The sequence below is a fragment of the Acanthopagrus latus genome, chromosome 13 (assembly GCF_904848185.1).
Source record: "Acanthopagrus latus isolate v.2019 chromosome 13, fAcaLat1.1, whole genome shotgun sequence".
In the NCBI taxonomy this organism is placed as follows: domain Eukaryota; kingdom Metazoa; phylum Chordata; class Actinopteri; order Spariformes; family Sparidae; genus Acanthopagrus; species Acanthopagrus latus.
The window spans coordinates 7,776,959-7,802,859 of record NC_051051.1 but is presented as its reverse complement, the minus strand read 5'-3'; the positions used below and the strand labels follow the sequence as shown (position 1 = coordinate 7,802,859).

Genomic DNA, 25,901 nt, shown 5'->3' with positions numbered 1-25,901 from the left:
GACAGGAGTATTAAACACGCACCATTTTGGGGAAGTCATGGCCGCTTGACTTATTTTGCACCGGCTCGAGCGAAGTCTGCGTCCTGTGAAACAGGAAGAGATGGCTGACTTTTGAACCCTGAGAGGATGGGTGTCGTCATCGTTTCTACTCAACACTTCCACACCTATGTCAGGAGCAGCTGAATCAGTGAAGCATGAATGAGCAGCTTTCTTGCTTCCTGCCTGTGACTGAGGAACTACTTCAACTTTTTTATCATATCGAAAGGGACAACTCACCCCAAACCTGAAATTACATATTTTTCCTCTTACCTGTAGAGCGATTTATCCATCTAGATTGTTTTGCTGTGAGTCACCGAGTTTTGGAGATATCCACCATGGAGATGTCTGCCTACTGCCTGCCCTATAACGGAACTAGATTGCGCTCGGCTTGTGGAGTCAAAGTGGCAAAAAAACCAAAAAACAACTACATTTGAGAAACTCAACCACAGTCTATATTTGCATAAATCATGGTTCCTCAAGATAATCCAGAGACTTCGTTTTGAGCAGTTTCATTTAGGAACTACTTTCTTTTGACCGAAATACACCTGCCAAAAGCATCACTGAGCAGCATGAAAACATGCATCTGCTCGTGGAAGGCACAAGATTTAAGCTTTAACTGCACCCTGCTCGGCTGAGCTGTAGCGTTAGCTAGCTTAGTTAGCTCGCCCCTAGGCCTAAGTAGATACATGCTTCCCTCTGCACAGTGATACGTTGTAATTGGGTAGAAAGAAAGCGGTTTCCTACATGTTAACATCTGCGGATTATCTTGAGTAACCAGGTCATGATTTCTGGTGTGAGACATCGCAGTTGAGTTTTTCAAATGTATTTTTGAGCACCACAAGCTGAGTTCTGTTCATTTTGGTGCGAAGACTCGCACCTGCACAAAGTAGATGGATAAATAGTGCTACAGGTAAGAGGAAGGACATCTGTTTAAATATTGTGGTACATTGTCCCTTTAAGGCAAATGGTGCAGTCATTTGAAGTGTTGAATGGCAAAAGAAGGATTGCGTCCTGATTCAGGCGATCCAAGATTTGATCTGTTTTCTCCTCAGGTGAAGCTGCTGCAATCGGCTTAACGGCTTAGCAGCAATTAGATGTGATCAGTGACAAAAAGTTGAGCGTTCACTGCAGCCTTATCAACTCCATCACATCACGCTGCAGTTTAGTCTTGCAGCTTGATGTCGTGCTTGTTGTCTGTCTGTCAACACACGAAGACTGACGTTGTGAAATACACCGCATGCCTCCACACATTAGGCAAGCAGACTGTTTTGACATGTGACATTAAAATGACACGTAAAGACGGGGAATCTGACACGACGAAAATCCAACAGCGCGCGTCTCGCTGCACTCGGGCGAGTGTTTAACCAGGCGGGTAAGTGTCCAGCTTCACAGTCTCCAGGTCAGCTGCTGTAGTGTCACAGTCTATCCTTTTAGTTAAAAGCTGCCTTACCGATCCTTAACCACAAGGTCTAAATCAACTCCTAATAGTGATTGATTTGGGGAAATTTAAAACCTGGCAGAGCCTCACTCTCATTATTGATCCCATACAACCCTGTTAGATCGGAGCTCAGGTTGCATCCCTGCTTTGCTGCAGAATATGTGACTCTTCGCTGCAAAGCTTTTAATAGGGTAGAATGTGAATTAATGTGGCTGGATCTGATTCAGAAAATGAGTTCATTCTCATGCCCAACACTTGCTTTAGGCATCCTCAATCTTCCCTCCTCCCTCCCCCCCTCCCTCCCCCCCTCACCACACTGCGGACAGTGAACTGGGCCAAGTCCAGAGGCTGCTAAGTGGATGGTACTGCAGCACTCCCTTTTTTGTGTGATGTGTTTTATCTCCCTTTTTCATTCAGACTGTTTGCAAACGTCAGTCGGAGCTATCGGTCCCCAAAGACACATAAGCCTGCTGCATCTCCAACACCTGGTGCTCGATTTTTGAGGAGAGGAGAACTGTTAAGGCGGCGTGAGGAAGAGCAGGTTGTTGAGGAATATCGAAAACTGTCAGCCATTACTGTGAGAATTACTTCTGCAGACTGGCACTATTGCCAACTTGTGCCACGTGTATATTACACATGTATCATGACTACTACAGTGAATTTTGAGTGTTGCTCTGATCACGTTTTCACACAACTGTTCAAGGTGACAGATAGACTGCCAGAAGCGAAGCTGCATCATTTAAATAAGTTGTTGGTGGTTATCTCCTTCACCATTCTCACACATGTCCTCTCATATTTCTCTCCTGTCAGTAACGCTGCGGTATATCAGTGCTAATTGGATCTTTCAGGGTTAGCGTAACAACGTGTTCGCCCTGTGACATTGACATCTACTTTTCCCATTTCGAAGATCAGCAGCAAAAAGTCTGGAGAGGAAAGCATTTCAATTAATGTACATATTAAAGGGTAATGCCACCAATTTTACACATCAAAGTGTGTTCACAGGAACTGGGGAGTAATAAAACCTTTTGTGGCTCCACAGGAAGCTGCATGTAATATAATACATTGTCTCCAGTGATGTCAGTCAGTGGCTAAGTTGCATCGTGGGTAATATAGGTGCCAGGTTTTGAAAAATGTCTGGCATTGCATTTAATGTTTAATATTTGCCTGATTAGGGACAATTCGTTCCACGCATTTGTCTTCCTTTTCAAAACCTTACGACTACATTACCCACAATGCAATAGTACCAATGCTTGACATCTCTGGGGGAAATGTATCAGATTAGATGCAGCTTCCTCTGGAGCCACAAAAGGATTTCTACTATTTTTCCACATATGCTGTGGCGCTCCCCAACACCAGTAAATGCACTGGAATGCGGAAAAATTGGCGGAGTTGCCCTTTAAATGCAGCACAAGGAACAACTGGCAACAAGCCTCGGTGAAAAGCACTTTGCCTCTTTACAGCTCTGTTGATGTGGATCTAAGTTGAGGTCAAGCCTCTCTCTGGTCCACAGCTACAGCACGATGAAGCACCTTCTCCACGCAATCAAAAACCTGCCCTCCTTTCAACCTGTCCTTCAAAAAATTGAAAATAAGTCTTCTGTCTTTTGAATTATTAATGAGGCTGGGCGAAGGGGGCGAGGGTTACCATGATGTTAATTATTCATTGGTTGGTTCTCCTTTGTCCACTCTCCAACCACCGGGAACGTGCACTCAGACCGGAGCTGATTTGTTATGATTTATGTCTAAGTCTGCGTCCTCTCGTGCAGATGTGCTTCACGTCTTACTGTAAAGCAGCACAGCTGAGGTCATCCAACGTGACTTCAGAGGTGTCTGCACCACTTTCAGTTCTTTCTTTGGGGTCTGTTTTAGCAAAGAGGCGGACTTTGCACAGAAAACAAGCTGTTTAAATGTCAAAGAGTCACTCGGAGTCAGTGTGGTACTTGAAATACGTGTATCTAGGGATTGTTTTGTATTACTTTCTACTCAATATGGGGGGATAACTAGTGAACTTCCCCCCTCAGTAAATGTGAAGAGGAAGTACACTCAGAAAAGCGCCGTCTATAGCATTGTCCATATTAAAACACCACTTCCTCTTGTAATAAATAGCACAACTTACAAATGATGCACACTCGAATACAGTCTGTGGTACTATTGTTTAAGACAAAACCTACGTGCTGTTCAGCCACGGCAGAAGAAAGTACCGAACTCTCGCTATTCTTTGACAAGTGATTTGCCATGACATCGACACTGTGCGCTGGCAGAGCGCTGCCACTTCCTGTGTATCTGAAAATACACCTTGTGTCAGGCCATGTGTGTGACAGAGGGAAGGGGGAGGGAAATTTAGGGCCTAAATGTGAGATGGCTCGACTGCATGTGTGTCTTTGTGTGCCTTTGCTGACTCTATGAAAGCCTTATACATGTGGCACACAGTGACAGGAAGAACAGCTGTCCCTCTGTGACCGCCGTGTGTGTGTGTGTGTGTGTGTGTCTGTCAGTCTGTGTGGGCGTGTGAGGGAAAGGAACTGACCCTCAGCTTCATGACTGCATCTATTATGTCGAGATACGGTTCACCGTTACTCCTCCGTCATCAGTGGAACCAGCTCTGAGGCAGGGGAAAGGAGATTGCTCAATATTGCTACAATAGCACTCTGAACTGTTAGCCCACCTTTTCTACGCGCAGAGGAAGAGACGCTGACCTCCTCCGCTTCCTCACTGTCCCTATTGTCTGCTGAAATGCAAGCAAGTGCCCGTGAAATGGCTGCGGCGCTTACACCAACCACACTTTTCCCAATTTCTCGGCTGAAAATATTTGAGAACTGACTGCAGCTAAATAAGTGATGCTTGTGACTTGAGGGTGCTGCGCTGGGCCATTCTGGCCACTTCCTAAATGTTTGCCATCAAAATTAGATGTTGCACTGGTTCAGCTTGTGTTCAATACGATCCCAAAGGACACAGCACACAGTGCAAACACCACGAAAGTCTCCCATCTATATGTTTTTTAGGCCATTTTCCCTATTTATATGTTTTTATTTTGATCATCAACATAAGACAAACTGACATTATGTATTTGTTTTGCATATGGACAAAAGTGGAGAGGAGATGGGCAGTAGGGCTGCAACAAACAATACATTTTTAATCATCCATTAATCTGCTGATTATCTTCTGATTTAAGCATTAATTAATCGCTTATAGTCTATAAAATGTCAGAAAACTGTTAAAGTGCTCATCCCAATTTCCCAGGAGACCAGCGCAACACCCTCAAATTCTCTCTTTTGTCGAACTAACAGTCCAAAACACCAAAGACTCTCGAGACAGCAGGAACCAGCAAGTGTTTCACATTTCTGCTCGAGAAATAAATTGAAGATACAGTGTGTAAGATCTTTTAACTAAGGCTAATTAACAGAATGTGAAGAAATACAAATGTGTCTGTATGTCAAAGACATACATGTACTGTGTTGCAGCGATATCTACTGAGTTAAGCATGCTAACCAGCTAGCCCTGAGCCACTTGATGAGAACACCAACACTGATAGTAAACAACACTAACAATGAAAGTAAACAACACTAAAAATGATAGTAAACAACACTAACACTGATAGTAAACAACACTTACGATGATAGTAAACAACACTAACACCGATAGTAAACAACACTAACGATGATAGTAAACAACACTAACACTGATAATAAACAACACTAACGATGATAGTAAACAACACTAACACTGATAATAAACAACACTAATGATGATAGTAAACAACCCTAACACTCTCCTGGTGGGAAACCAGCACCTGGTCTAGACAAAGTAAGCTAATGGGAGCACTAGCTGCATGGCTAGCTGAGCTAACTAGCTAACAGCAGCTACAGTGAGCAGTTAGTTTGTGATATGCTGCACCGTATTTGTTTTGAGGGCCAGGGCCACTTTATACATATTGTACCTTTCAACGATTAATCATCAACTAATTTTCTTCTGATCGACTAACTGGTTATTTGACTAATACCTGCAGGTCTATTTTTGGATACGTTGACTGTAAAATATTAACATTTGCAGGAAAACCAGCTCCTTTACCTTGAAACTAATTGGCTATTTTTTTAAAAACCAAAAGGTCCAGGAGCCCTTAATTATTCAAATGTCCTACTAACACACTATTTCTGGGAGGAGCTGATGGTACATCTGTTCTGCAGACAAATGCTGGCTGCAGATTTACGGCCTCTCTTGTCTGGTGGCCTTGTGTCATTCACACTATAGCTATGCACTTTCTGACCTACTTAAAAAATGAGCAGCTCGTGCACCAATATGCTAACTACGATGATGCGCACAGCGGTGGCTTTACTGGAGCTTCCTCTGCTGATGAGGAGAAACAGCTCCTGTGTGTCTGTGGCTTCACACTCGTGAATGAGAACACGTCACATGCGTCACCGGGACGCTGCTATGCATCGTGTGAATTATTAGTGTGCACTAATAATGGGATGATTCACTCAGCCATTACAGACAGAAACCCTCTCAGTTGTTCAGTTTATCAGTGACTGCCTGAAGCAAGCATTTTATTTATTTAGTTATTTTTTTTAATTTCTGGTGACATTTTTTTTTCTTCACTGAGGTATAAAATTGACACATAACTGCTGTGACTGCGAGGCACATATTTGAGTCACATTAATCAAAATGAGCGAGAATAGGAGAAGTGTGGCAGGAATGAATTTCAAAGCAAACGTCCGACACCTCCCTCCTCCCCTCACCCCCTCCAGCTCTCTTCCCCCTCTGTGCCACTATGGTCACATCCATCGGTCAGTTTCTGGTGTGCGGCGGCTGCGTGGCCGTGTAGACAGACGTCCAGGCAGCACCGAGAGGTATCTGCTCAAACTGCTCTCACTTCTTCATTAGCACCGCTCCCTTTAACATGTCTATGAAACAGTTGAGGTCTGCAACTTCCTCCCCATAGTTGTGACAGAACAAAGAGGCCCTTCAGTCTGAGACAAATACGTTGATAATCTCCAATATTTCACGCAAGAATAAAATATTCCCCACAAGGGTATTTTTACACTCCTCTACGCGTAGAATTTGTTTTTTGTGGCTTTTTGATCTCCATCTGCCAAGAATGAGGATGGAGTGACGTGGCTGCGAGCGTGAACGGTCGGGCCTGGTCTGCTTTCAGCGGGTCTGAATACCCTCGAGTGCACTTGTCCTGTAACAGCAACGTGAACAATGAGAAGGAGCCACTGCACCGCTTAATCGTTTAATGTATGTATGAAATAATGTATGTGTTGTAATCAAGGACAATAAGCCCAAATGAAGAACGTTTTTACAACATGCAAACATGCGGAAACTCATACGTGTGGGCTGTCTAAATTTAGGTGTTACAAACACAAGTGTTCACAGCAGATGCTTACGTAAATATGTCTCATGGTGGAAGCAGCAGCTCTCACGTATTTTGGGACTATTACATCAGGGTTTTGTTGTTAGAAACCCCAAGCTCCATTTGTTATTCACTCTCTGTAGAGAGTGCAATAATTACCCAAACTGTTTCATTTATCAAAATAGGTCCAAAACATCATTCATCAATAATGATTATGTTCTTTGTAGTAGAAGCAACCGTCTCTTTGTTCATCCTTGACTTCACACTCACACAGCCGACGGATTTGAAAGGGATATTAAAGAGTTTTATTCCTTTGTGTGGTTTTAAAAATGTGTCAGGGAGATTTGACTCCCCAAATATCAAGAATGATTTTATCAAATATTTGTCATACTGTGCTGTCTTGAATGTGTTACAGCTAAAAAAAAAGGGAACAACAGCCTCGGACTAACCCAGAGGTCTGATCTTCCATTAAGAACAGCGGCCAACAGGAGGGACAGGTGACACCAAAGAGCACGAGCTAAGAGGATCCACCCATGTGGCTTACGCTGCCAGCATCCTGCCATCCGATGAGGAGAAGGCTCCGCCTGTCCAACTGCCTTCCCTGCTGAGCCCCCCCACAGGGAGCCTGCCGGGGTGTAGCCATGCAAAATGGCTCCAAATGAGAGGAAAGATATGATGCTGACTCAGACCAGAAGATAATCTGCCCGGTAACCTCGCAACATGTTCGTCTTTATCTCAGCAACCGTGAGCAAAAACACCTCAAAGTATATTCTCTTCTTTCTGTGCAAGAATTCGGCCAACTATGTAACTATAAATAACTTTTTTTGCTGCCTGAATTTTGCTCCCATTATCAAATAAAGACTGCTGATTGTTGGTCATCTTGGTGCTCTGCGAAAGGGAAGTCGTTTTTTGGAGCCACGGTGTCGTTCAGCGCAGAAGCAGGACGAACAGCGTGAGCTGAAGTTAAAATGCTGGCAGAGAAACAGCACCAGGAGACATCGGCCTCGATCGAACGGCCCTCACGGTGACTCAATCTTACTGCACAACTGTGTGATGCTGCTAACAGTCATCCTCATCATCATCATCATCATCACTCCATGGAACGCAAACAAAGGCTACTCACTTCTCTACCCGCATTCTTACGAGCAAGACAAACACGACACTAATCTACAATCCTTTGTGTCTTTTCATGGTTTGGCTTCAGAGCCGGCATGATGCTCTCTAATGTCAAAGGTTACAGTGGGCACAGACAGAATCCGAAGCATTTAGGGATTATTCTAATGGCATTAACTCTCCGCTGAATCTGAATCCACGACATGACACACATACACATATACAGTCAGGCTCTCTTGGCTCTTCTTTGGTGCAGGAAATAAAAGTAGGGCGATCGATTCTAGAGTCTCCTCTGACTCTGCTCCCCTCCTACTCAACCTGGAATAGTAGCACAGAGGAAGCCTCCCAGAGGACAAAAAAGACGCCCCTCGGTTTTAAAATTATCACACTAAAAAAAACAAACAAACCCTGAAACCCTTGTGCATGTGTGCTATTTTAGCTCATGGACATTTCAGTTTATATCTCGAAGCCTGGACAACAAAAAAACTGTCGTAGGAGGCTTTTTTGGATTTGTTCGGAGTCCAAAAGGTGCACATCAAACTGGAGCTGAGACGATTAGGCAACATTTTTGACCACTGACAAGGTGTTTAATTCATCAAACAAAAGTGACAGAGTTCTTTCTCTGGTTCTACCCTCCTAAATGTGACGACTTCCTCCTATTCCTTTGCTTTCTATGTTAGTGAACTAAATAATAGAGCTCTGATGAAGACAAAGTGGACTAATTTAGATTTTGCCACAGACTGGCTCAGGGCTACAACTACTACTGCTTCAGTAGATAGGTCTCTGTCTCTGCAACGCAACATCTTCGAAATTATGTCAAAACTCTTATTTCTTCACGTTCTGATTGATCATTTCAGTACATTTTTTCAATGTTTTAAAATAAAATTCTTACATATTGAGCCTTGAATCGATAATTTAGCCGATATGAAATTTTTATTCGCAGTCCCACTTCAAAGGGGTCATGCATGATAATTACAGACAGACATGTAATTGTCATACATGTGCTGCAATTGTTGGAGGTGATTCGATTACGGGAAATAATGAAAACCAACTGGCGCTACTTGCTAAACTACCTAAACAATGGAGTGAATTTCAGCCGGTTTGACCTTAAAAAACAGGTCTTATGGAGACGGGGGAGCAAAATGGCTTCAGGTGTTCTGATTTTAGTGTCTGTCAATATAATGAATAAATAATAAAGTCACGAAATTGATCTATTCGTGGCAGAGTGTTGCGGATGAGTTCAGGAACCTCACAGTCTTTAGGAAAGAAGCTGCTCAGTAGTCTGGTGGTACGGCAGCAGATACTTCTGCATCTTTTGCCGGGCGAACAGACTTTAGCTGCCTATCTATTATCGTACACTGTAACCGCAGCTCTGTGTAAGGCAGCAGCAGCAGCAGCCGAGCTGGAAGCACAGGCAGCGTACTGTCAGCACCGTTGTGTCAGTGCACCTCAGACACACTTGTCATAGAGAATCACTGTAGGTAGTCAAACACACACACTCACACACACAGACACACACCTACCTAACAGCCCTGCATTCAAAGTTGACCCTGATGAAAAAAACACCACACACCCTCCTGCCAGTCTCGCCAGGAACACACAAGCACAATGCCACCAAGTCCCATCCAGCCATCACACATCCTTCCTCCCATCATGTCAGCCCCAACTGCATTTTATTGTCTCGAATGCTACAGTGAACCACAGTGAACACCACACTGCATGAGGAGCCATGCGGCTCAATGTAAATTAAATGGCCCGTCCTTTGAGTGCACTGGCTTATGTAAGCTGCCGCTGCTTGTGCCCCCCCACCCCCCTCAGCTCTCCATCCCTGCCTTTCTCTCCCTTCAGCAGCTCAAACCATCCCCTGAAACCCTGATGTCTCGTAAACACACAGCCCCATCCTAAATTGGAGAGTGCAGGGGGGCTGGTGGAGGAGGAGGGCGCGGAGGGAGGTAGGAAGAGAAGGGGGGGGGGGGCCTGACTCCTGCATCCCTCATTTTCTCTGCCACCTTGAAAACAACACCCCAATTCCGGTTGTGGCTTCTCCATTCCATCATTGTTTGTGCACGTCACATGCAGCGGTGTTACAACGTCCACACACACACACACACACACACACCCCCTGCATGCCGCACACTCATCTGGCCTTTTTGAAAGGACGCATCCAGAAAGAAAAACCTGCTCCCCTTCTTTTTGTTCCTGCATCTTCTTCCTCTGTGTGTCTCTCTCTTTCATTCTCTCAGTGTCCCTCCATCCCTTCCCTTCCCCTCCCCTCCTTCCTCCTTCCACCTTGCCCTCATCTCTGAGTCCTGCAGCCACAAGAGCTCTACAGCAAAGGTTTTCGCAGTGGCTTCTTTACAATGTCATAACACTGTTTTTTTTTGTTTGTTTTTTTTTGAGACGATCCTGCCCTTGCACAATGGAGAGAGACAGTAAAGATGATGATGGGGGGTTAGTGTCGGGGAGAGGAGGAGGAGGAGGAGGAGGAGGAGGAGGGGAAGGGAGGGGGGGAGGCCGGGGATGAAATGCGACAAAGGTTGCTGGATCCGAACCCACAATGTCGCGTGTAAATGCTACGTGGAAGGCTCGCCGGGTGAGATGCATTTTTAAAGAGCTGACAGCAACACAATGGGCAGAGAGGCAGAAGGAGGGTAAGCTGGATCATGATGCGATAATGCCGAGCCATTATTTCATATCCGCCGCCGCTCTCATACATTGTCTCTGCTCGGATTGTGCGAGTGGAACAGCATGCCTGTACAGAGGTATGTGGCACAACACGGTCTGCAGATCCATCCATCTGAATTCATTATCGTCACAAGGAGGACGCACACGGGGAGGCTGGAATGTGAATTTCTCCGTAATCTCGACACAGAAAGGAAAAAAAGCGAAAGAAAAAAAAAAAGGCTTACCTCCACATTTCAGCTCCGCTCGACCCTGCCTTGTTTCATCCTGTTTCTCTCTGCCGACTCCCTCCCCTTCTCTCCCCATGACAGCATTTTTCTGCTATCTATCTCCACGGTGAGGCTCTGTTCTCCTCCTCCTCCTCCTCCTCCTCCTCTTCCTTCAGTTCCTCCTGTGCTCTTCCTCTCACCCAAAAATAAAAATAAGGCAGCAGACCGCACACTTCCCCGATCTCTGTGTCTGCCGGCTCCCTTCTATTCTGTTGTTAAAGTCAAGAGGCAGGTTGATTTGTGCCGTCCTCCTCCCTCTTCTCTTTCTCCCTCTCGCGCTGATTCTATTCCATTCACATCACACTAAAGCCAACCCCCCTCTTTCTCCTCCTCTCTCTCTCTCTCTCTCTCTCTCTCTCTCTCTCTCTCTCACACAGCTTTACCCAGCCTCTCTCTCCTCACCCCCCACCCCCCCATCTCCTTGTCAGAGGCTGAGGCAGCGACGGACAGCAGCGGCCAAAAGCAGAGCGCTCAGTGTCTTATATATCTAAAATGTGCTGAATCAAGGACGTTACAAGCAGAAATGTGGCGGATTAGACTCTGATGCAATGTCAGATCAAGCGAGTCACCTCCTACAGCCTCTCAATCTCTCTCTTTCTCTCTGATACATTAATGAAAAGAGGCTCATTCTTTCTGTGCCAAAACCGACATTTCTGCGCAAGAGAGATAAACGCTCCCAAGCAGACTCGAGGGCAAAGGTGAAAATGGCAGCGTGTGTGTGTGTGCTGGAGTGTTTATTTGTACGTAGGCACCTCTGTGTACTCCCCAAACGTACTCAGTGGAGGTTTGAGACCACAACAAACAGTCAACCTGCTTTGGAACAATGAGCGCTCGGCAGTGTAACAACACAGCTCGCCCCGTCCCACCTTCAAAATAAAACAAAACATACCTGTGAGTTCAGACTGACCGCTTTAATCATGCTGACGGGAGGGGAAGGCAGTCACGCTGCTTAACCTACACTGCAGCACAGCCAAGTGTCCGGCACCATCCCCCTAATTACTGTATGGAGCGTCGTCCCGGCCGTACCATATGGCTCTGTGGGCTACCAGGTCAATGGCTCCGGTCTGGGGTGAGGGTGGGGGTGGGGGGGGAGGGGGGCGCCGGGGAGGAGCCTGCGTTGTTGGTGGCATGTGTCTCTGGGAGATAAGACAAATAAAAACAGAGGCACCAGTTGAAGGTAGTTTAGCAGTTTTCTTAAAAACAAGCGCACCTCAGAGTGTGTTTATCAGGGGGGTGGGCGGTGTATCCGGGAGTTTGCTACTTCCTCGTTTCAATCTGAACAACAAGACATTATATATTCTATAGAAGTGGAATGTCACCTCACACCTTGCATTACGTGACAATAAAAGACAAATATGAACGTTCAGACTGATCCAAGAATTCCCAGATTATATCTCACACGGATTCCGTTCATGCATTTGGTTGTCTGGGATGTTAACAGTAACAGTCTGTACAGTGTTCAGAGCTGGAGCATGATCTGTGATGGTGTGAGCTTTTAAAACTGTGAGTCCCACCAGAGGTTGTTAAGTAAATTAAAAAAGCGCCACAACAATCAGTGCGACAGTGACACCGTGTGGAAATGAAGACCCTCAACATGCTCGAGGCTCTGCAGATGAACAAATGTGTCTTTCTAAAGTTTTGTCCTCGTTATGCAGCGTTGTGAGAAGTTACACTCGAATAAAAGTCTTAAATGTATCTTATCAAAAGTACAAGTAAAGTATATATTTACACGCATGTATAAACTGTATACTATGGGTCGACTGATGATCAGAGCTGATACTCCAATTATCAGAATCAGTGTTTGTCTGACTACTGATAAAATATGTCAATTAAAATGTGCTACATTAGCTCTGATGCCACATATAATCTGCAAAGCATCCAGTGACTAAAGTTATCATATGCATTTTGTGTAATAAAAAGTACAACGCTGTATCCAAAATGTTGGGTAGTGGAAGCATAAAGTGGCTCAAAATGAAACTACTCAAGTACAAGGACCTCAAAATTGCACAAAGGAAAGCAGAAAATCCTCACATTAAAGGGTACCTCCACCAATTTTACACAATAAAGTGTGTTCACAGGTCATGAGGATTACTACAGCATATGCAAACAAAAAGTAGTATGAAGCCTTTTGTGGCTCCAGAGGAAGCTGCCTGTAATCTGATGAATTGCCTCCAGTGATGTAACTCATTTGCTAAATTGCTTTGTGGGTAATGTAGGCGTAGATTACACAGCTTTGTCTGGCACCGACAAAAACATTTATACTTCTTTACTCACATAATGCAGTAGTGCTCTACGAGATCTGTAAACACACCTTAAAGGTGCAGTTTGTACAAGTTTTCCCTTAAACGTTCGAAAATCAGCAAGAAATATCAATAGAATACTGAGCAATGACAGTTTTAATGTTTTAATATCTCTGTAGCCTATTTTGTTGCAGAGATATCTACTAAAGCTAGCATGCTAACACACTAGCCTCATCTCGTCCTGGTGCTATATTGCAGTAATAGTTTCCTAGACTGAGGATGTTAGATTAAAGCTGGACACAGCGAAGCCCCATTCACTCCTATTAAAAAAGCTGCTCAGTGGCGTTCAGCAGACAAAATGGCTCAACTTCCTGGTTATAAAACTAACCGAATCCTCCGCTTTGTGCGGCCAGACTTCCGCAAACCAAGCCAGCTAACTTCCAGTTCAGCACCTGGCTAACTAGAAAGGGGATAACACAATTTAATCATGCAGCTTTTCTAGACTTTTCCAGATTTTTTTGACCAAATAGCTAAAATGATGCAGTACAAACGAGTCATTTCATGGGAGTTGTGACACTCATTTTACAGATGCTTCTTTAACGATTTTTGCTACGGGAAAATAAAGTATTTAAGTATTTTAGGGCCACGGTGCATCACGTGGCATTGTATTTACAGGGTTTGGCCACCATGAAAGTTTGACTCAAAACCTGACGCTCTTCCTGGAGTTTAGTCTGGACCACTAGACTTATAGCCCGCTGACTCAACTGGCTAACGGCAGCTACAGTTAGCATTTAATCTGGTTATATGCTGCCCACAGTTTGTCTTGCGTATCATATCGACAGGGGGCCAATTCTTACATAGTGCACCTTTAATATGTATAATTGGTGGAGTTACCCTTTAAGAAGCTGACAGAGAATCTTTGACGTTTGAAAAGTAACCCAAACATTAACAACAATCAGTTAACTGACTCTAACAACACCTGTAGCACAAATGTACGTGTATCTCTGAGGTCCAGATGAGTCTGCCACCCTTCAGGAATCAGGATGAAGAAACGTGCCCAGCGTCAGGAAGATTTTCCCAGATGAGTGATGTGTGGAGGATATTAGATTAGTGTGAAATCCCTCTCAGTCCTGGTGGGAGAGGCTGCTGTGGCTCCAACCAGGTGTGATGTGACAGCTGGGAGTGGATTCACCAGAGCCGACCACCGTCACCATCATGAGACCATCATCTTCCTCCGCTTACAGCACTGTACAGTACTCACAGGCTGATCATGCAGCAGCTTCAGGCCTGGTGTAAATTACACTGCAATGATGACATGAAAACAACAGATGTGTTCAGCCCCTGCAGGTTAAAGCAGCCTGTATCTAAAGGTTGTTTAGGGCATGTAAATTATTTAAGAGACAGACTGTCACCTGTTTGCCTGCCTTGTCCTGTCCACGTGTGAAGGTGTGGCTCAGCTGCAGCCACCATTAGCTAATGCTAACTCAGTTAGCTCCCTCCAGACCTGCAGCTGCAGTGACTTCAGACTCTTTACTCGGTTTAGGGAGCATGTTTAAACAGTTATCACTCATCTACCTGTGAGCGTGGACAACCAGGTTTATCAGGTCCCTCTAACACAATTACAGTGGTGAGGTTGCGGGTTGGATTGAATTTCCTTGGTGGACTAGCATCCCTCCCGCCTTATTTCAGCCTGTGATTCAACTTTGTAATGAGATTTTGGACACACACAGGCAAGAGGGGGACTTGATGCTGCTGCCCCCTGGTGGCCACGACACGAAACAGCATGTGAAGATACAGTAAACATGTTGTAGATTATTTTGCATTCACCTCAGTCTGCCTTTAATTTTTTATATTCTTTTAGCAGTCTGCAGGAGTTTTTCAATATTGATACATTCACTTCAGGGACCTCTATATTACCAGTGGTTGTCTTACCTGTTCTATTAAAAAAACTGTATATTGAATAAAACTGCAGCCTCAGATTATTTTCACTGTCAATTAATTGGTCGTTATCTCAGGATTTAATGATAAATGGTTTAGCTTATAAATTAACATTAAAGTCAATTCAACATGCAGGATACCTGAGCATTTATATTTGACTTACCTCAGTATTTTATTTAATAACAACTTAAGCATTTTATTGTATATAGCACTTTGTTTCTATCTACCTACCTACCTACCTACCTACCTACCTGTTTAAAGATGTCCAAAACCCAAAGAAAGCTAACTATTAACAAGCAGATACCATTACATGTTTTGTTTGTTTGCTTGAAAGTTACTTATTTGGAAACAGCTGGTGATTAAAGCTGCTGTAAGTGTTGTTTTCTTTTTAAAACAAGTATTAAATAGTTCTATTTTCCAACCATGATCACTGCTATAGTATTTGGTCAGTGACACACGTCTCTCCTCTTCCTGCAATATAAGAGAAAAGAAATCTTCCTGTATCCCCTCCAACTTTTATCCAATCAGGGCCGACAACTCCCGGGAAGGATCTGGTACCTACAGCGGTGGAACGGAATAAGCTTCCAATTCCAGCGCTCCAGCCAAGCGAAGACAAATGCTGGATGAAATAGAGGCAAAGAGAGCTGGCCTGAAAATAAAGGTCACGGCAGTATGTTGACGTAGAGAGGAGGTTTACAGCAGCTTTAATTTCCTCTCAGTTGATTGACTGAATTGTTTCAGCTCTACTACAGGAGGACACACATTTAAAGACATATAAAAAAAAAAAAAGAAACACGTTGTGGGTTTTTAAACATGTTTTTTATCAATTCGACAAGCTTTTTTTTTTTATATCAAATGTTCAAATCATACTCTTGACTGTGTTTCACTTAAAGATATGCTAAATCATTTCAACAGGGTAAAATCCAACATCCTTTGTGACATGTAAACATAAAAACACAAATTGAACATAAGATATCACTTAACGTCTTTTCCTGTTGATATTGTGCAGCCAGTTAGTTTACATTAAGTAAAAAAAAAGAAAAGAAAAAGACAACTGTACACAAAATTTACATTCCTCTAACAGTTCAACATGGCTTCTGTCTTCTAAGCTTTTTTTTCCTTTTTACAATCAGGTTCAGTATGTACAGTTGGGGGGGAACATAAGTTTAACTTGGGGAAATGATTTGTCTCTTTGTGCACTGCACAGATGACGGTGACAGGTTGTGTGAAAAAGAAGAAATATCCACCTGAATGATCACAGAGCATAAATACTATTTAAAAAACACAGGGAAATGAAAAGCAGAGGTAACACTGTGAAAGATAACAATCCTGAACTGACCATGTTGTTCGTTAAGCAACATTATAACTGTACTGATGTCTTTTTTAAAAAATGTATTTATATTTATTGGAATTTGTAGCGTTCAGGCAATCCAACAGAATCCAAATAAACCAAAGAAATATCATCTGTGTGTTGAGGTGACGTATCTAACGGGGCGGACACTTTGCTGACAAAACAGATCTGAAAACTGGATTTCTTGTACCTTCTCTTCGTTTACATACTCACAAATATATATCTCACTGAGTCACTGTTAATACATGAGTGTAAAAGGGGAAGAGAGGTGTTTTTGAAGCCTGCACACTTCATATAAAAATCACTATTCAAAAGTAGAAAAGTGGTGACTAAGTTCTGGAGTGCTGTTTGGACATGAGCTCAACCAATATTTTTTTTTTCCCCATCACCTACTGTTTCTCAGTTATGAGTAAAAACAAAAACATTATCGTACTGGAAAGAGTTGAAGAATTCTGTTGACTGGTCTTTACAAACAAACCTTTCTGGGACACATAAATACTTTTAATGACTTTGACGCAGAAAGAACGGATGTAGACGAAAAAACGCTAAGAAACCCCCTTTGTGGTTTTTACAATAATGTGATGAGACAATTCACAACTGAGCTCAAATTTTTTATCTATGAAACCACCATCATGTTTTCGTTAGGTTTTGCCACTTTAGGCTTGAATTTACACTAACAGACACCAGATGTCACTTTTAACGCACTGTTGGTCATAAACAGGGTCTTTCACACAGTAGAAGGTGTATTATTTGGTGATGTCACCATCAACCAGTCTCGGTTTTGTCCCCAAGTTTGAATTCACAATATAGATAAGGAATATTCACAATAAAAGTGTGCGCATCTAAAGAAAAAGATTGTGTTTGTTATCTGAAGAGAAGTCCTGGGTTCCAACAGCTTAACAAAAACCTTTATCTGATCCACCGGTGGGTTGGAGTTGCCATGTGGGGAGGGTGTGCAGTGAACCAGGCAGGGTATCTACCACTTGCCCCTCTTGCTCCAGTCCTTAGGTGTGAAGTGAAGGCATTTTGGATCTATGCGCAAGTGTCTCTTCTGCATCGCTCTTTCGTGTCCATCCACAATGTCCTCTGAAAGTGTCAGGATGTACTGACCCTGCATGGAACAGACAAGACAAAGCCATCGTCACTAAAATTATTTTTTTTTCCTGTGCTGCGTGATCGGCTATCGACAACTGAGGTTTGAAAGAGAAAGTTAGGAGCAGCAAACGGTTGTCATATTCAAGTACAGCCACAAAAGCATTTTGAATGGTGTATTTATTCCTATAACACATGCAAAAGGGGACAAATCAACTGTAAAGTATATTAATAATGTGTCTGCTGAGAACAGAGGCTTGGGCTCTGAAGGAGATAGTGTCAGTTAGTTATGCAGATTTTGAAAGCACAGGCTTTATCAACTGCCACTAAATTGATTACCTAGATTGTTTTAACTGCAGGAACATAGATACACATTGATCTGATTGATGTTCTATGTTCTCAAACATTTTGGCATTCTCTTCCAAAAGCTGAATAGGACAATGTGTGAAGACTAATGATAATAAGTGCAGAGGGCCTGTGTTTCACAGCGGAGGACATCAAGTTGCCAACTTCTGTTGTATATCAATCTAAAATGTAGTTATTTAGAAGACGGTTCAGACAGCCTGCCATGCCAACTACAGAGATAACTCTCTGTGTTAGGAGGGCAGCATTGAGGATGGTCTCTCACCTTGTAGTAGTTGATGAGGTTGAGGTACTGAAGTGTTGAAATTACATCTTCTTTCTTTACACTTGTGATCTCGCTGATCTCACTGGACATTAAAAAAAAAAAAAAAAGGAGATACATGAAAAGGGACCGAATAAGTTCTGAAACTGATTCTTGCAAGACAATTAAAAGGCTGAGAGACAAAGCCAACTGTCACATACTTGATGGTGATCTGTGGCCTTTCTCCATTGTCAGGCTTGAGGTCCATGAGAATTTCGAGGATGGTCTGGGACCAGTAGGAGCGATAGGACAAGAGGCCGAGGTCAGAAAGTGGCTTCTCAGGAGTTCCGGTCTTCCCTTCTACCTTTGAAAGCTCGTAACCTGAAGAAAAAAAATATATGAAAAAACAATTAGCACAGGTGAGGTGGACACAGAATGTTCCCCAAAAGTATCTCTTGAGTTTTATGCTGCTATTTTTAATAATTACTTACTGAACTCAATGAGCAGTTTTCCATAACCTCTCCGCTGGTAGGGAGGCAACGTCAGGATGCAGGCAACGTTATAATCTTCAGTCGACTCTTTTTCCTGCACACATAAAACAAAAGTTAAGTTTTGCTTTGAGGACCCCCTGCTTTGATAGGGTACATTTCCTTGATTGATCAACATTGCATCATTTGTGTACCTTAGAGAAGTATCCCACTATGTGGAAGCCTTTGGAGTCATACTCAGTCATAACATAGAACAGGAAAGGGTCTGTGTCGTAATACAAGGTTTTGTGGTCCAGGAAACATTTAGCGAGTAAACACAGGTTTTGGGAATAAGTCTGTAAAAATATAAGAGACATATATTAATCAAAATTAAAAAAACAAAATAAATAAATAAATAAATAAAATGTTGTAAAGAAAAAAATGTTTAGAGGAGATATAAATATAGCCCATCACTTACTTTGTTTTTCCTGCCGTCAATCTCAAAGAATGAGATGGTGCCTTTGCGGTAGATCTCGTTGCCTGGCGGATGTCTTAGATTACATTTTGTCTGTCAAAGATGATGGACACAATGAGGATGAGAACAAAATTTGGGCGATCTAAACAGCAGGAGATTAAGGGCTTAAACTGGTGACACGCTGATTCTTACCAAATGCCTCTGGAGACACTTCAGGCTTTTGAGGTACTTGAGACAGAATTCACAGAGGTAGAGGATGGGCAATGTGGTGAGTTCCTGTGGGTACGGTGAGAAGTACCAGGGCTTCAGTCTGTGACGTCCCAGCTCTATACACTCTATGTTTTTCATCCGAGTGACGATGTCGTCGTGGCTGCGGTCGGACACCAGACTCCCTGTCATGCGGGGCGCAGTAGGGATGCCATCTGAACTGTCCTGGGAGTCCTGGTGGTTAACAATGTCCACATGAGACTGTTGGTGTAGGCATTTGGTCAAAATGAGTTATTGTAATTTGAGATTTTCACAGATACAGATATCTTTGAATGAGAAAACATGCATGATATAAATTGTAGCACATGTCATTAAACTTGGGTCTGAGGTAAGCAGCACCTCCTTTTTATTGGACCCACTAAGGCACATCTGAATTTGGAAAGCAACGCAAAATAACAGGAAATAAAACAGACCTCTGGTGGTGGTAGAAAGACACTGGCACTTTGAGGGTTGTTATACTGCAAAACCTTTATCATCTAGCAGAAAAAGACACAAAAACAGAGGATTTTGGAAACTAATGAGGGGAATAAATTGATTCTCATTTATATTGAACAGTTTGATGGAGGGGCAGATTGAAAACAATATTGAACTTTAGTGTCTTAGTTGTAGTTTTAGTACACTCAAGGGTGGGTTCATCAGGAGCCAGATGGCAGCGCTCACACTCAGAGGTAGTGATATAGATGTTAAGGGACAGATAAAGAGTGAGGAAAAGATCAAACAAAATGTTAAACGTAATCATCTTGTTAACTTATGAGACAAACCCATCGGCCACTGTCATCAAAGACGATGTGAGAACAAGAACTCGAGATGTCAGCGGCAGCAACAATCTAAACTTAATACTACAGCTGAGCTGCTCGATTCAAGAAGCTTGATGGAGGTAAACAGTAATCCGGCAGAGGTCTGACCCGACAGCTTTAGGGATTATTCTGCCTCATTTAGTTACAATCCATCTTTTTTTAGTGTGTATAACTGCCTCTGCTCTTCGGCTGGGTAAAGCCAAGAAGACAAAGAACATAAAGTTGAGAATATTTTGTCAAAGATCACAATTATTTAGAGATACATAGTTACATATCTAGGCTATTCATAGAAGATTTAGGTTGTCTTTAGTATCATACACCTGTAAATGTCAAAATGTAAATAAATGCTCCTTAGTGTGAGAATAAATCACATAAGACTGGGAATCTTGTAGAAAATAACAATTTAAAGAAAGGATATTAGAATGTGAGAAAAAAAAAATCATGGAAGTACTAGATTTGGTCCACAATATGTGCTGGTATGTTATGTCAGTATGTTTATTTATGTTAGTCTGAAATTTATGTTTCAATATTGAAGCATTTTCTTAACCCTGGCTTTAATACTGGAACAGATTATAAAGATAAATAAAAGAGGTAACATAAATGCAGCTCCTGTGCACAAATGTAACTGATTTTCTTGCACGGAAATTGGAGATTATTCCCAGATGTACATTAACATATTCTGGATATGTGCATTAGTTTGCAGTGCTTGAAATAAGAGGATAAAATCATGCAGTCATAGGGGATACATTTGAAGTGTAAACATGAATATACTGAAGTTACAAACCTCGTCAGGGCCTCCACAATTAGCTTTCCTCTTCCTCCCGGGCTGTGAGGGGACGAGTCGCCGGGCAGTGCCGTTCTATTGTTACAAAGGAATTACGCATTAGCCTATGAGAAAAGACTTCAACGTAAAAAAATGAAGAACCCCAGGTGATGTTCTGTACCGTTGTGAGCGAGGCGAGCTGTTCATGATCTTCGCGTGATTTGAAGGTGTTGGTTTCCCTCACAGCGGGAAAAACAGATGCCTGAGTGGCTTCAGCTGAACTTGGCAGGGAGGGCACAGGGGTGGCCGGGGATACCTGAGTCGCCAAGGGGACGGCCTCTACTTTCCTCTTCTGCAGCAAACAAATGTTATTAGACACGTGGCTTAAAATTAGTTCAGATTTACACTAAACTGAATCAGAATTTTTCTTTCCAATCAAGATTTTGGGATTCCTGCCACACCAATGTAATGATTAAAAGCTGGGGACTGTTATGAGCTAAAACTTTTTTAATGGTCACACGACAATTTAAGTTTTAACAAATTCTGCTCGCCTCTAAATGAAAATAGTCCAATGTAAATCACACCGTATTTAAGCCTGGCATTAACATGCAACAGACACAGATCAGCTGCAACTGCAATAGGTTCAGCTGAAATGTGTCTTCAGGATTTTTCTTTGGACTCCTCTGAAATGCCAATTGGTCCTGCCTGAACCAGAAAAGCGCATGATTAGTCAATTAAATGTTTATATCATCACTAGTCAGCACTAGACTATTCGGGTAAATTAAGTATTAGTATCAATTACTAACTTTAATAATGCCAATTAACTACTGTGTCTAAGATCTAATATAAACAATGTTTTGGAGAATATTTAACGTAATAGATTATTGTGATTTCTTCCTTTTAGACTAGTTGACTGGTCAAAGTTTTAATGTCAGGGAAATTAGGCGTCAGTAACATCCTTAACATCAACAACAGCATTCTTTTAGCTAGCTTCAGTACATGTGAAAAAACAAAAATCATTCAACTCACAGAATAATCAATCTTCAGCACTACACAAGAGATTTGAACATAAACAGAGAATACCAGCTAACCTTGACAGATTTGAAGCTGAAACGTGGCTTGACGTTTCCAGTGCATACACTTGACAAATGTTTGGATACATTGTGTGTTACACCACTTCCAGATGTGATCTGCACAACTTGATCATCATCTTCTTTTTTTGTGTCATGGTTGTTTATTTCTTGATTTCCATGACCCGACAGCTGTATGATCACACAAGATGCATGTTAACACCAGGTTTAAACAAGGATTTTTTTGTCATTTTTTTTAGAATGGGTAAATTCAACTTGTACCGGTGTGGGGAGGGTTTTGCCTCTGGAAGGAGCTGTGGCAGGTTGTACGTTGAGATCTAGACTCTTCCTCTGAATTGAATAGAAAGGAAGAGAAGTGATGGGGTTAATAGACATTCATATTAACCCTCATATTAATACTCAAATATTCACTGTGTCTTGAAAAACTGACACAGCATTTAAAATCACTAATAACTGTGGTGGTCAATTGGAATTCAAATCAAAAAAGTATGAATTCCAAAAGTCCAGATTGAAAGTCATGATTTCAACATTTCCTTACAGGTTGAGGCTGGGTTGTATGCATAATTTTGTGCCAATACACACAGCAAACACATCATACATTCAGCTAGTAGCCTTTGACATATTTTTTAAAGCAGCACTCAATATACTGGAGGCCATCAGTAAACAGTCGCTAATAATCACCAATGAAACTGATCAACACAAATGGTGCTGATTTATCATTGACCACTGACTACAAATTATCATTTCACTTGTTTAAAATCTACACTACACATGTTATCATATCCAGGTAGTAATATTCATGAACTGACACTGACATTAACTTATAATTTATAAATGTGAGGATCTTGAAGCAGTATAAAAAGCTGATAGAAATCTCCATTATCTAAGAGGAATTCACGGGACTTCATTGGAGCCATATTACAATTAGTGAGATGTAGATTCTAACTAAGACTGAACAATATGCAAAATAATTTGTATTGAAATCATTTCCACAGAAATAACAATTTATGCTTTTCATTTACTCAGAAAAAAAATACTGCATCTTTGAGAGTTTGGATATTGTACTTGGCCAAACTGAAATTTTGATAATACTATGATAACTGTTCAGCCCTAGTTCATATTGAATAAACTATTGTCTAAACCATGTTTTGGGGGGGCTGAAATGAACAATGCGCAGCACACTTACCACTTCTCTTTCTGGAGAACTGGGACGGGAGCCTGGAAGACCATTCTTCGTTGGTGTTTTAGCTTCTTTCTTAGGGAACTGAAGCTTCTTCATGTCCAGCCTGTCTCCTGTGACCCACTCATCCAGGCGCTTGTTGACTTTAAACACAGGCAATTTCACACAAACAAGAATACATTTGTTCTGATGATTCTGTGTATATAATTCTGTTTAGAAGCGACTTTATACATTTAAAATATCAGTTTACACATTTAAAATAACAGGTTACATATCAATAAAAATCATATAAAAAAAACTGTACTCACAGTCAATGTAGTGAACATAGTAAAGCTTTCTCAAAGAAACTTCCTTCACACTTAGAATTTCAGCCAAGGCTGCAAGAAAGCAAGAGAAGTCAAATCAACACTTGAACTGAGCTGTGTTCACATTAAAAGGTGATTGTGATGGACATCCTGAAACAACATTATAGATTTGCTGAACAACTGTCAACAAACAGTTGAAAGCTGGTGAAGCTTCTTAAAGATGTCTAAGTACCTTTCAGTGCTCGATTTGTTAATAAACACAAGATCACAAAAATACCAAGTATTTGTTGTTTAAACTATGTACTGCTAGAAATATTATCAATATTAATCACTGAAGTTCTTCACTGAGCTCCAAGAAATGCTGCTGGCTATTCATAAACAATTAAAACCAACTTAAACATGAGTGAGCTGTCATGAGATATTAAAGTACTCGGGAAAATATACACATTTCTTGTCCGAAGAGTGGACTGTTACATCTGCAGGTCCCCAACGTAGATTTAAAGTAAAGAATAAAGATTTATTAAGAAAGATCAATACTCAATACTCATAACAAAAAGCTGTGACAAGCTGTGAAGAACGCTAAACTTTTGATATGGGGTCAAAATTATTCCAAAACCTTGACAACAACTGCACAACTCCCTCTTGGTTGAAAGGTTACAAATTGTTATAATATATATACATTTATGGAGAGATATCAGAAAATAACGCTGACATACTGAGCCGTTTCAGATTTGTAAACACTACCGTTAGCCTGATGTCAGATGTATTTCGCCTCGTCTTTCCCAATAAAATATATTTTTATTTATATGTACCTTACAGCTGGCTAAATAGTTTCATGAGGGATGTAACTGTTGATTGAGTAGGCACTCAAATAAAACTGTGAACACTGTACAACTGCATGTGCCCCTTGTCAGTGTGGTGTTTACAGTGCTTTAACTAGAGGCCGTGGCGTCTGCTAACAACAGCTGAGGTTCGCTAGTTAGCATTAGCTAGCTTAGCACAGGAAAAACAACCGGACAATACTTACGCCATTCGTCCTCGTGTTCTTGGTTTTTACGAAGAACGGGAAGGCGACAGCCCTCGACAATCTCGACCTGTAGAAAATAATGCGTTAATTTGCACCCTGAATCTGTTAAATGTCTCTAAAATAATATTATATCGTCCGAAAACCTACCGAAGATGAGTTGTCCGCCATTTTCGAAATCTGTGAGAGCAGGAGCAGGGTGTTGTGGGAAAATGCCGGTCTACAGCAAAGATGAAATAAACAGCAAGATGAACTCGAATATGTGGACCGGAAGTCGGAAAACAAACCAGGAAGGCAGAAGTAGTGGTCCCTTTCAAGAGGTGAGTAATCCACCTGAACTTCTCTGTGCTTCTTTTTTTTTCTTTTCTTTCTTAATTAATCCATGTTCTAACAGGTTCACACTGTGGGTAACCTCGGTTAGCATTGTTCAAAACACTTATTAAACATCAATGTAGTCTCACATGTTAATGGAATCATGATCTTATCCATTTGAACACATCACTGCTGTTGTTTATTCACATTCTGTTTATAATGTTAGTTCATAAAGTTTAAAACTAAAACCCAGGCTATACATTACAAATTGTCCTTGTAATTGCCAATTTTAAATGTTCTAGCATGACTCTGTTGGTCTGTTGTTGTTGTTTTTTGTTTGTTTGTTTTTTCTGACAAGCGGTGAAGCATGCAGAGCACTTGCAAAATAGTGGTTACCTGAAGTAACTCCATCATAATGAGTATGCATCACCTTCTAACTGCTTGCCTAACTGGCCTCTCTTGTTTTCATTTTATTTGCTGAGTTTTATGTGAGCCAAGCGGCAGGCATGCATCACTTGATTGGACAGAGTGCACTGATGTGTCTCAGGGCGCTGAGGCCTTGGTACGGTCTAACTAATTAAAGCCCACTCGATTCCTGTGCAGTACTCATAAACAACCAGGAGAGTGAGTGCACACCCAAAAACCTACACTGGGGTCTGAGGCCTTGGTACGGTCTAACTAATTAAAGCCCACTCGATTCCTGTGCAGTACTCATAAACAACCAGGAGAGTGAGTGCACACCCAAAAACCTACACTGGAATACCACTATTCTGTTGCAATGTGACACACTTGGTCATGTGAGGTTTCAGTATTGTGTGTGTGTGTCCTTAAACTGCTGGATTCAGGTCGAAACAGTATGGTGTGAGGAAAGAAAACATATTTGGATGCAACAGATGATGGTGTAAATTAAACCAGGATGCAGTCTGGCTATGCCGAGATTAAAATCCATTTCACATATTCATGCTGATACATTTCTGCAGTAAAGAGACATGCAAAAAATACAGATAGCTGATTGTTTAGCATATTTTCGAGGAACGATGGTATCCTTTTTTTTCCAGCAGGGGTCCCTCTTGGCTACAACCTAATCAAGCCTCAAGAGAAA

General features: G+C 41.9%; 2 protein-coding genes across 14 annotated transcripts in view; both read right to left on the bottom strand.

Moving 5' to 3' along the window:
- The window catches only part of zmp:0000001168 (signal-induced proliferation-associated protein 1), a 40,960-nt gene extending 26,138 nt beyond the window's left edge, over positions 1-14,822 (bottom strand). For 8 of the 11 annotated variants that reach the window (XM_037119489.1, XM_037119500.1, XM_037119501.1 and 5 more), the window contains exons 1-3: positions 14,546-14,822; positions 14,113-14,435; positions 11,783-12,029 (exon numbers count right to left, since the gene is read on the bottom strand). The gene's annotated coding sequence lies outside the window, so the exon portion shown is untranslated. Of the gene's footprint in view, positions 1-10,851; positions 11,176-11,782; positions 12,030-14,112; positions 14,436-14,545 lie in introns of those variants that run through there. The other 3 variants (XM_037119491.1, XM_037119490.1, XM_037119492.1) reach the window with 3 other exon arrangements.
- A 1,046-nt stretch (positions 14,823-15,868) lies between these two features.
- Positions 15,869-24,725, bottom strand: LOC119031273 (histone acetyltransferase KAT5). Of its 3 annotated transcripts, XM_037119637.1 has the most exons (16): positions 24,638-24,725; positions 24,491-24,557; positions 23,467-23,535; positions 23,165-23,301; positions 22,240-22,308; positions 21,979-22,149; positions 21,069-21,239; positions 20,909-20,983; positions 19,741-19,803; positions 19,253-19,501; positions 19,064-19,153; positions 18,801-18,941; positions 18,610-18,703; positions 18,340-18,499; positions 18,143-18,224; positions 15,869-17,533 (listed from the first exon to the last, which is right to left on the bottom strand). In XM_037119637.1, the coding sequence occupies exons 1-16, from the start codon at positions 24,656-24,658 to the stop codon at positions 17,399-17,401; spliced, it is 1,794 nt and encodes a 597-aa protein (XP_036975532.1). In that variant the 5' UTR covers positions 24,659-24,725; the 3' UTR covers positions 15,869-17,398. The 3 variants fall into 3 exon arrangements, with proteins under 3 accessions (XP_036975532.1, XP_036975533.1, XP_036975534.1); XM_037119638.1 differs by lacking the exon at positions 21,979-22,149; XM_037119639.1 differs by lacking the exons at positions 21,979-22,149; positions 22,240-22,308 and having other exon boundaries at positions 19,253-19,528.
- Positions 24,726-25,901: the final 1,176 nt, after the last annotated feature.